The sequence below is a fragment of the Cyprinodon variegatus genome, unplaced genomic scaffold (genome assembly GCF_000732505.1).
Source record: "Cyprinodon variegatus isolate N-32 unplaced genomic scaffold, C_variegatus-1.0 Scaffold371, whole genome shotgun sequence".
NCBI lineage: Eukaryota > Metazoa > Chordata > Actinopteri > Cyprinodontiformes > Cyprinodontidae > Cyprinodon > Cyprinodon variegatus.
The window spans coordinates 3592-15450 of NW_015150824.1; the positions used below are offsets into that span (position 1 = coordinate 3592).

Below are 11859 nucleotides of genomic sequence, written 5' to 3' on the forward strand. Positions count from 1 at the left end.
ACAATCTGCAACCATTAACAGATGTTTGAGCTCACTAGCAACAGCTTTAATGTCTCATGGTCTGGCTGTTGACTCCCTGGCTTAAGCTTTCTTTCCTAGCTGAAGCCTATACAGCTGTGTCCTCCTTCCCCAGATTTGGGTTCCTTTTACTTCTAATCAAATCAAGATTTCAACATTAGCATAATCCTGGGTGAAAATTAGCAGTTTTTTGGTGGGTTGGGGGGGAAATTTGTCCTTTGTGGTGTTAAAAATACCACATATAGAATTCCTGTTTTTGCATCTATGACTAAAAAGGCATTTTGGGTCAGAAAAGTGCATTCTTAAAGGATTAAAAAAATACAACAGAACGTTTAATTGGGACTTCTGTGTCAAAGGTTTTTTTTTTTTGTTTTCCGACTAAAAATACAATTTTCCCTTTAAAAACGCTGTTCGACAAAGTTGTGGATCCTGAAAGCAAATATTAAATATTTTCACTTTGTTCCTTTAGCGTCTGCCTAACTGACAGATATTGTCAAAAAAAAAAAAGACCTAGCTACTGAGCAACAGAACTAACAGATAATAGAACGTATTGTTTTATCAACTTCTATTAAAAACAAAATGGAAAAGAAATGCATCTCGGATTCATAAGGATCGCCTTCTAGTGGGAAGACAGAAAGCCACACGTTGATGTGCAGAGAAGTTTCAACACATACATTTTTGCATACACTATGTACAAATGAATTGGGACGGAACTCTGCGACCACGCTGAGAGATGTTCCCTCCTTAATAAGGCATGCCGTGTAAGATGACCTGGAGAGCTCAGTCTGATGGCTGCACCATCCATCTCCTCACACTCATCTGGATAAGTCGCAGTTCTCGATTCTTTTTGTCCTCATGTCACACAAAGATCCTTTTATTCCTGGACGCTATTATTTTCATGGAATACAAGTGGAGCAGGCTTCTCCGACGGTGTAAGGTGGCACTTAGTGCGTCGTCCGCCTGGGCTGCCTCAGTCATGTCAGATGTTTGACACACGTCGCCCTCTGGTGGTGCCCAGTGAAGCTCGCAGCCTTGGCTCTCTGGCCCTGTTAGAAATGTAATAACATTTTTAAAAGCAGATTAGGAGCCAAAAAACATTGAAATAAAAAACACACAACTCTTTAACATAATTTGTAACCTTATCAACCAATTTACTCTTTTTATTTGGTCTGTTTAGGGGGTTGTATTTTCTCCAAAGGAAACAAAATCTACCTAAAGTGTCCTGCTTTTGCTCTATGAGCCCTTCACGCTCACCTGACTCCTGGTTCCTCTGTTGGTCGGTTAAAAAAAAAGAAAAAAAAACAAACAGTTGAAATAAAAAAAAATATGGTGTTAAACAAATTTACCATACTCCTTGCTCCCTAGGGTGTTGTGCAACTTTATCTCAAATAACTGCTTTCAAAAAACGATGAGAAGTTTAAAAGAAAAATGTTTTATCCGCAAACAGAATGCAAAAAAAGATGAATAGTTTTGGGAGAGAAACCTGTAGTGCTCGTTGAAGTCCAGTCTGAAACTGAGGAAGCGGAGACTCTCATCCGGACTTGTCATCAGCAACACGAGGAACTGCTGGACGATGCTCTGAGAGAAGGAGCGGTGAAGGTGGAAGCAGGAGAATCGTGTCAGCCTCCGATTGAACTGAGCGTGTGATCAAATCTGCGAAGGGAATAACAGGAAGCTACCTGGTAGAAGTGGGTGAGGATTCGAAGCTCGGATTGCATCTTTGGTATGGTTTCCTGGAATTCCTGAATCCTCCTTTTTTCGGCTGCCTCCTGCTCTGCGGTTACTCCCCACTCACCCTGAATCAGGAGACAGACGGACACTGGTTCTGACAGGATACTGTCATGCAACAAAAAAGTTTTTTTATACCCTTGAAACAAAAATCTGTGTTTGCAGTGTAGCTTTTTTGGGGGAAAAAATGTCTAGACTGACTAGGCCATTCTAAGGCTGCATATTGAGAATGCCTTTGTGACCTTTATGATGCCTATGTGAATAAATTGACGCTTATATGTATTATTCAGTATTTATTTTATGAGTTTTTCTAAGTAAAACAACAACCTGTCCAGGGATTGCAGGTCGAAATTAGCATTTTTGCTATAACATGGCATCTTCACATGGCACATCTTGACACATCATCTTTCTTAGACTAATGTGATTTTGTGCATTGTCCCTGATCAAATAAAGAAATAAAAAACTGCACACCAGTGTTTTTTATTTTATATTTACCTCCTCTTCCCTCTGCTGCTTCTTTTCCTCAAACTGTAGCCGCAGGGCGAGCTCCTCCAGAGCTGAACGGTAAAGAGAGTCCTGGGCATTTTGAAACTCGATAATTTGGTCAAATATGGCCCTCAGTTGGTTCAAAAGGGACTAGACGGAGAGATAAAAGCAGAACTGAGTCAAGAGAATCAAAGGGAAGGCGGGACTATATCAAACAAGAATAGAAGATGCTGTGTCACCCTGCTGTTATTGTCCAGCAGACATCTGGAGATGATGGTGTCCAGGAAGACGTCGTGGGCGGCGATGATGTGGTCGAGGTCCTGGGCCTGCTGCAGTTTGTTCCACAGCTCGTCCCACAGGCACTCCAGCACCTATGCACACAGACAAAGATCAGTAGTTGCTTCTGGGAGTAGTATTGGACAATCAAACATGACACAATGGATGTTTCTATAAATCCTTCTACATGCAGACTCGGTATAACTTATGAACTTATAAGGAATACAAACTTAATAGAATGTGGGAACTAAAAAAAATCACAAGTAATTTTAAAACATCACCCTGGCTATTATTAATCATACTAAGCTATTACTGGTAAAAAAAAAAAAAAAAGAACAATATATTTATTCTGTAATTGCTGTTTTGCTGTCTTCCAGCCCTGGTAATGGTCTAACCTCGAAGGTGATGTAGTACTGCATTTGGTGGATGAAGTGAACCATTTCAGAGGCCAGGATGTGACATTGGTGCAGCACACCAGATAGCTCTGCAAGGCAAGGAGAATGGGGTACGTAAATATTACAAAACTAAAAACAACATTATAAGAAGTCGAAACAAAGGTAATATGTGTACAGGTTTAGAAAAGTTACATAAAAAAACACCTAGTCTAAAGCTGTATCAAACTGTATGCAGATGACTTCGTTTTCTTTATTTGTTTACCGGTACTCAATTATCATAGGATGAAATTTTTTTTATTAAATTTTCAGATTAGCTTTAAACTTACCAGCCACTCTATTGGGTAAAACTTTTTTTTTTTTTTTTTTTTTTTAACAAAATAGTGAATCAGAACTATTTTGTTTTACTTAAAGAAAAACATGTCATTTTGTAGGTCCATCATGTCTTATTTAAACACTTTTACCTCCACCAAGGTGGTTATGTTTTTCCGTTTGTCTCTCCATCTACATATAGGATAATAAAATAAAATTAATTAAATTTTTTACCAACAGTGCACCCCAGTCTGATGAACAATCCATTTAATTTTGAGTGATGATCCACATCATAATCATTATCAAGGATTTTTTTCAAAGGATTCCTCAACATTATTTGGCAGAACAAGCAATTCCCCCTGAAACCAGAGAGTGGCAGCAGTGACTACTGAGAGCTTCAGCATCGGACTCAAAAACGCTCAGAAGTTTTATACTGAAGACAAAAACACAGGAAAGGTGAGCCATGCCTCGCTTGGAGTTACGAGATCTGATCAAATAAGAAAGCAGTGAATGAAGGAGGTGGGAGCCTGCAGACTCATGCTGTGTCGTATTTATAAACTTATGAAAGGATTTTAAGGAAATTGTTACCAAAGGTGCGCCTCATGCCAAGAAACAATTCATTAAAATTTGATAAGGGTCCAGATCATGTGTGAGTTTTATCTATAAGTCAGAATATGAGGCAACATTTGCTGCTTGGACTGAGGTCTGTGCTGTCTGAGTGCTTTTCTATTTCTTCATGGTTTTAATGGTGTGTGACCCGTTTTATTAGCTGTATCATCAATACCAGTGGATGAGAACCTACATAGACTAAAACAGTATATCCCCAGATGCCTTAAATGAATTAAAAACAAAAATAAAAATAAATCTAAATGGATATATTTATCTAATAAATGAAAACCCCCATCTGAGCTTTTTCTAATAATGTAAAAGAATCAACTTCATATTCAAAATGTTTAAGAGCCATTTTCATTTCTCCTTTTATTTCTTATGTCTGCATTTTGTAAGGTGTGTCCCTTTGCCATTCTTGGCCAAATCTCGCTAAAAAAAATATATTTTTTTCATCTCAATGAGATCTATCTGAATTGAACTGAGTCACTAAAGCACCTTTATCTACGCTTCAAACTGCTGAAACATTTTTACATTTGGTCAGGTTACAAACACAAAATTCACTTTACTGTTTTTTGTGAAGAGGAAGGAAAATATATTTAACAATTTAATATAAATGAACTATTTTGTGCTTTTTTCTATAGAATTTATACTGTATTTTTCATTGTATTTGAGGTAATGTGTCACTTTCCTTATGGTTAGCTTTGTTTAGACCATTTAAGCAGGACGGTACCCTGATCTCCACGTACCTGGCATTGTTTTGAGCAGCTTGGCGTTACACATCTGTCCCTTCCAGATGTCTGTCAGTGTGTACTCCATTCTCTTGGCCCTCCACAGGAAGTTAAACACACGGAGGTAGTGACCCATACACTCTCTGGTAAACACCTGGGGGAGATACATATTTTTATAAAGGTGTTGATATGTTATCAGAAATAAATTTTTTAAGAAGATCTGATGGGTGTTACTGTTGCAATGGGTCCATCAACATGGTAATCAAGACTGAAGACATCCCAGCCTGTGTCCCCAGGAGAAACCTGAAGGCAAACATCAGGAATTTAAAGACTGTTCTGTCTTCTGATGGGAAAACTCATGTCTATATGCCTGTAGTACCTCCAGGAGGCGAACATCAAGCCTCTTTAGGATCTCTGCATTGTCAAACTGAGCGTTGGTGGCCCTGACTGCCGTCTCTAAGATACCAGTTAGGTTATGTTGGTATAACGTAGTAGCAGGACGGGCAAGCTCGGGTCTGAGAACAGCAACGATTACATTTAACATCCAAGCTTCAGATTAAAACAGTTCAACCATTACAGAATGCTAAAAAAAGTCTAACTTTAGCAGATCCATGAGGTGTCTGATGAAGTCTCCCTGGCCCAGCAGCAGGTATCTCCTCATGGCCTGCAGGTGCTCCAACAGCAGGTAGTTACGGTTGAGGACGTCCAGCAGGTACTTGCTGGTGTCGAAGTAGGCCGCATCGATTTTCTCCTGAAAAGCTCCTTCCAGGTCAGACAGCAGTTCTGCAGCTACAGGAGGGCAGAGACAATGAGTCAATTCTTTGACTATTAAATAGAAAACAACAGTATCATACTTATTTATGTATAAAAGCTATATTATAGGAGGTTTTAAAGTGCTAAAGTATTGACAAACTAGTGAGATAATGCTGGCCCACAAACAATCAAGCCTTAAAAGCATCGTGGATCCAACTATTTATTCTTAAAGGGTCTAAACTCCTTTTTAAAATGTCTGTTTGTGGAGCCCTTGGGTCTTTGTGAAGCAGAGAAATCAGGAATCCGTGATAATGGAGGAAGGAAGACTAAGCATGGAAAAACTAATGAAGAATGAAATAAGGAAAGGGAGAACTAAACAAGAAGAAAGGGAGAAACAAGTAAAAAGAACAGGAAAGAAAAAGTGAAAAACATTATGAGGGAAAAGGCAGTGACATAAGGAAGGAAATACAAATGTTAGGAATTTTCTCTGCCCATAAAAACCATTGTTGGTGATAGAATTTCAAGTTCAGTCAAAGTTTATAACTAGAACCATCCTTTATTTTCATGGTAATTTGTTTGTTTATAAGTGAAGAGATGGCAAAGTAAAGCAGGTACACCTTGAACTATAGTGATCCAACATGTAATCCCTGAGGAACATCACAGGGGGCTGTGAGGATGGAAGGACTTGAGACAGGTTCAGAAAAAGATTAATTTAAAATCAATTATTTATTTTAACTTCTTCTTTTTAAGATGGTTTTGGTAATCAATGCTTTTTAATACTGAGAAGGGAAGGTGAACCTTTATCGGCTATTAGCAGGTCAAAGATAAAACCCTGTTGTGTTAACGTTTATCCTTTAGCCAGACAGCCAGTAGATTATTAAATGCTTTGGAGTGGAATGGAACATTGGGATGGACTTCTAAAGGAAGTCCAAAACAAAAGGTAATACTTTTGACTGGGTTTCTAGTTAAAGATGACAATTTTCCCGATCTAAAGCTTAATGTCTAATGCCCTTCATTTTACACAGTACGAGCTACAGATCAGACTAAATCCTACCGTCTGAATCAATGAATTATGCTCTAAGTATAACTTTCTGGTCTCTGCAGTCAGAAGGACGAGGCCGGTGAGCGGTAAGAGCATCGATCCCTGCCAGTCTGCTAACATTTGTCAATAAAGCCGTCAATACAGAGTGGACACTGATGTCATTAGCACGCCTCAATCAACAATAACACAGAGGGCTGAGTTCAATATTTACAGCGCTGTGGAAAACTATTTATTCCCTTACCTTACTTACCCTTTTTTCCTATAGTTGCACTTAAATATTTTATAGCAAGTTTAATGTTAAACAATTATGTTTTTAAATTACATTTAAAGAGTGATAAAAAAGGCTATCCATCCTAACCTGTAGCTATGTTATGAAAACATTTTTCACCAAACCTGATAACTGGATGTGTTTTCCTTGGCAGTGCAATCCATCATCCAGCTAAGTCTGGATCTAGATTTTACATCACTATGAAGAATCAGACTCTAAACTCAATAACTAAAATATTAAGAGCCTTAAAAAAGACTAGGAAACTTCAAAATCTTTCCTCTTGTTTTTTAGCCAAGTAAACTTTTCAGTAATCTCCAGATTATAGCCAGCAGCAATACCCAACCGAGCTCAAAGGGACTGGTGGGTAGATGTCGTCCATTTCCAATTTGTTCTTTTAACATCAGATGTACAATTTACAAAACGTTTAACTTAACTACCGTAATTTTCGGACTATAAGCCGCGACATTTCCCCCATTTTCGACCATTTTTCGACCTTGCGCTTATATAGCAATGCGGCTTATCTATGGACTTTTACAGCTAACGGCCACTAGGGTAATACGGTACCTAAATCTATGGATATTACCATCCACCATGTTGACGTCACATTTGCTTCAACACACAGGTAGCCGCATGCGCAGGAATGCGGACATCCTTGGGAAGCGGTCTCCAAGAAAGACGGAAATTGCGAGCGCAAGACAGTCTGTGTCACACCCTCATTATGGTAAACAAACGTTGAAATGCATATGATGCAGCTTTTAAGTTAAAGGCAGTCAATTTGGCAGTAAACGAAGGAAATAGAACCGCTGCACGTAACCTTGGAATCAACAAGTTAATGGTGAGACGTTGGAGACGCCAACAGGAAGAATTGTCTCAATTTAATTGTGTTGAAATGTTTATAAATAGGAGCTTCCCCAAACAGACATTCCTCTCTGTGCACGAACCATATGGTAATTAAACATAAAAAACCTGCGGCTTATAGTCAGTCTTGTAGTGCGGCATGTACATGTACAAATCATGCAATTTAGCTTCTGCGGCTTATATTCAGGTGCGGCTTATAGTCCGAAAATGGAAGGTTTGCCAGTCTTATAGATTTTCTCCATTTGTGATTATGGTTATCAATGTGGTTCAGTGGATTCCCCAACCATTAAGTGTCAATGACTTTGTTTCCTTGTCTGTTCTGAAAGGTCTCTAGGTTGGGGAATGTGTTGTTTTGGGAATCTTTTAGCCTACTTCGTGTTGTCAGAGGGGTTTTGTTTAGGTGATTTCGTGATTCTAAAGTCCAGGCAGCAATCAGGCCTGATTCAACCAGAGGGGGGTAATCATTTTTTTTGCATCGGACCAGCTCTTTTCCGTTAATACACCAATATATCTTTTTAAATCTTTTGATACTAAGGTTATCTTAATTTTTTTTATTTAAAAACTACATAAAAGAGAAACAGTAGAATGAATCCAAGCAATAGGGAGAACTTACCATCTTTCGGCGTGTCGGCAGGTTTGGACGCTGGTGTGATTTTGCCCGGCGGCGTTCTGTCGTGACAAACCTGATGCAGAAAGTTGATAGATTTGCCAATCAGCAGAACCTAAAGAGACAAATGAAGAAAATGATCAGCTGTGAAGCATCTCCGCTGTTTCCATAGTGCCATGTCCTCGTCATAGAGACCAGTCAGTCCCATCCGTAATGCGTGTTTACCTTACGAGCCTGGTCCATGGTGATGAACGAGGGGATCATTGACTTCCTGAGGGAGTACTTGTCATGCCATAGGCGATCAGTTTTGACATTGGGGTCTGATGCTACAAAGAACTGAAAAAACAAAAACAAAAGCCTTAAAAAGACAGAAACAATTTTTTTGTTGTTTTTTTTTGTTTAACATGTCCAAAAAAGACATATATATATTTTACATTAGCACACATTAAAACATTATCTACCCACCAGAGAGCCCCTTTAAACTATATCCTGCAAAAGCCCCTTTGAAGTTTTTATTACATAATAATTTTGTTATTTGTTTTTGATATAGCAAAACAATATCCTGCACATTGCTAATAGACTGAAAGGAAAACAAAATCTCATTCTGAGCTGGGTTTTTTAATAGCTAAACAAAATTGCAAAGGTGTGGCTTTAATTTTCATTTATCCTGAAACCTCTACTTCTTTTTTTTTTTTAAAACCTTTTATTTGTACTCTTTCACCATAAATGGAGGTGCCATTGATGTCCCAGTTGAGCTGGATGCTGGCCGCTTTCCGTGTCCACAAAATCCATCTTGAATATAACGCTTTGTTAGCTAGGTAAGACCCATTTAACATGGACGTGCTTAACGTCACATCCACAGTTCAGCGTAGGAACTTCTGACCCAAAAGTAAAATTCAGGGTAAAAAGGGTACAAGCTTATGGATTCATTGAATCACCGAGGTGTCAGTCTGCTAAAAACCATGTTTTAGTCATAAAGCATAAAAGAAAAAAAGACAACAGGGCTGCAGGTCTCGATATTTTTTTGATTGATGAATTAATAATCTGAAAGCCAAAGCTTCCTTAAAGACTTTTTACTTAATTAAACCAGGTGGAACTAAAACTTTTCCACTTGAGGAGTTCTGGATAGAGCATATTGACCGATGAATATTTTTCTAAAATACACAATGTTCATATATTTTGTCATAATTTTGATATAATTACTGCTCTAAGTGGGTTTCTCTGTCAGCTAAAGGCATGTTTTACAGTCTCTATACTCCATTTAACGATTAACTGATTTCTAAATTAGTTGACGATTATTTCAGTAATAATTTAATCACAATTAATCCGATTCATTGTTTTAGCCCTAGCCTATTATAACAGGGTTTATACAAGAATGAGTAACTCTTATTTAATGCTTTTTAATGCTCTTATAAATAATTTCAATGCCATCAACAATCACCCATGACTCTCATATAAATACGGCAAAATCTTTTGTCGTCTTTACGATGGACAGGCTGCAGCCATGTCCCAAATTCTTCGTCTTCCAGTCACTTTTATTGAAATTTGCATTTTCCAATTCTCTAGCTTTTTCTCCGCCTCGAGCTTTTTTTCCGAACGTTCGGCTTTACGATCAACCAGAGACAGTTCTGTGCAAAAATATCGCAATATAATTATATCTGACAAAATTGTTTTTATTAATGTTTTTTTTATATATAGTATTTTAAATGCCACGATAATCAGATTGAATGAATTTTAATGCCAATTAAGGCCTTAATTTCAAAAATTATAATTGAATGACTTTTAATGATTTTTAATAACCCGCAGAAATCCTGTATAAAGACATTTATTAGTAAAAACTCAGATAATGTATCTTTAAATAACACATTTAAGGTGATTAACATAATCTGCTCCCCCAAATACTCGCAGACTAAAATCAATCTTATAAGTTTTATGTATACAACTGGAGAAACATTTTGTTTAATTATAGTCCACTGTGATCTGATTAGTTTTTCTTGTTTTTTTGGGCTTTAGTGCTTTCAAAATTGGATATTTACCTTAAAAAGTCATGAAATGTCTAGTGAGCTAATCTACAGGGCGTCAAAATATAAAACCTAGGCTGAAATTTGATTCTCTTAGCACAAGCAAGAGGTTTTTATTTAAATGTGTCATTTTATTGGACTGAAACTGGTTAAGATGCTTGCAAAATAAACCTGAATTTTATTTTTTTTTAACTAAAATGCATTGTTCTGTTTTGAATATCTTCCAAGCCATCCCTGAAGCTCTTTCCATGTGGTGTCGGTGTGAGGCCTCCTGGGTGATTTTACTCCTTGAAAGGTTTAATAATTTAATTTGGGTAGTCTTAAACACAGCACTTAAATCCAGTCCAGTCTAACAGATCATGCTGAACTCATAAATACAGTGTGAGATGGGAGGAGTGGGGGTGAAAAGGCAATGGAAAGTAGAGGAGAGGGATCCATCATGGTGGTCTCCATTAAGCTGCTCTCATCAGTTCTCATTTAAGAGGCAGGTCTATTGCTCTCTTCTTTCTTCCCCCTCCCCATTTCACTAATGGTTTCCTTCATTGGGGTCAAACGTCAGAACATCAGAAGAGAACAATGTCCCAGATATAACGAATCAACTCTTAATGAGTTTTTCTTCCTAAAGATCTCAGGAAGGCCAGCCTTTAGCTGCTTCGTAAAGCATGGCGTTTAGGCAAGCGTTTCATATACTGATCAGATTAGCACTAAACAGGAAATGAATGCACCTCGTGGTAAGTGTCCTCTAACTCGCCATCATATATCCATCTGTAGAGGAAGTTGAGGATGGGGTGAGACACCAGGCTGAGGATGTGCTGGACCAGCGCTCTCATCTGCGGGTCTCCTGTCTTCCCGTAGGCATGAACCGCAGAGGCCAGTTCGCCTCCTTTACGACCTGCAGAGATGCAAAGATCAGGTCAGACTCTGTGCAACAGATGTGTTAACATAAAATTACATGACCATATAAAGTGAAGTAGGAATCTGACCCACCTTGGCAGAAGTCGACGAGGGCAGCCAGCGTTTTCAGTCGCACCTTTGGGTCGTACATCCAGACCAGAAGCCTTCTCAAGGTTAAGCTGCTCTCTGTGCACATGTTCACACCCTGCTCATCCTCCACCTGCAACTAAAGGACGCACAAAATGTAACTAACTGATTTTTCTCAGATTATACCCTTTGAATCTAGAATTATGTTATTCTAATATATATTTTTTTTTTATTGTGTGCCTGTTTGTGGATCAAAAGGTTTCCTTTTTTTTTTACCTATGGTAATAATTTTTGTCAATATCTTTTTTATTTTGGTACATTTGCTAGCCATAGCAACCATATCAAGTTGTCGTTTTCTAACAGAGCAGATTATTTACATCTTAAAAGCTGAACTACTTCTTAAGAAAAAAAAAAAAAAAGGTGGAGAGAATGCAGGGTGGGAGCAAGGAGAAGAGAGAGGAGGAGGAAATTCAAGCCATATCTTTTATCAGTCATTATGGGTAATGTCAGATTTTTAGGAAACAAGTTAGAAGAACTACAAACCCAGCCAGAATATTACAAATGGGGTATTGTGTGTTACTGAAACATGGCTGCAGGATCCTATCCCTGACTTCTGTGTCCTTCCGGCAGGACAGGACTTCTTAACCCGACTCCGCCAGATGGATTTGCTCCGCATATCCATCTGGAAACCTTCGGTTGAAGTAATTTTAGGAAGGGGCGAAAATACTGGTTAGTTGATTGGCCTATGTTGGTGATAGACGGGCCAAATAAACCAATCAG

At 38.3% G+C, this 11859-nt stretch overlaps 1 protein-coding gene across 2 annotated transcripts in view; it reads right to left on the bottom strand.

Moving 5' to 3' along the window:
• Positions 1–393: 393 nt before the first annotated feature.
• The window catches only part of tubgcp3 (tubulin gamma complex associated protein 3), a 22035-nt gene continuing 10569 nt past the window's right edge, over positions 394–11859 (bottom strand). The window contains exons 10-24 of one of the 2 annotated variants that reach the window (XM_015386573.1): positions 11086–11218; positions 10824–10990; positions 8303–8413; positions 8084–8192; positions 5149–5338; positions 4929–5064; positions 4784–4852; positions 4568–4703; positions 2904–2992; positions 2472–2603; positions 2242–2382; positions 1698–1814; positions 1502–1596; positions 1273–1288; positions 394–1064 (exon numbers count right to left, since the gene is read on the bottom strand). In XM_015386573.1, coding sequence (XP_015242059.1) covers positions 993–1064; positions 1273–1288; positions 1502–1596; positions 1698–1814; positions 2242–2382; positions 2472–2603; positions 2904–2992; positions 4568–4703; positions 4784–4852; positions 4929–5064; positions 5149–5338; positions 8084–8192; positions 8303–8413; positions 10824–10990; positions 11086–11218 — 1713 coding nt within the window. In that variant the 3' untranslated portion in view covers positions 394–992. The remainder of the gene's footprint in view (positions 1065–1272; positions 1289–1501; positions 1597–1697; positions 1815–2241; positions 2383–2471; positions 2604–2903; positions 2993–4567; positions 4704–4783; positions 4853–4928; positions 5065–5148; positions 5339–8083; positions 8193–8302; positions 8414–10823; positions 10991–11085; positions 11219–11859) is intronic. The other variant, XM_015386574.1, reaches the window with a different exon arrangement.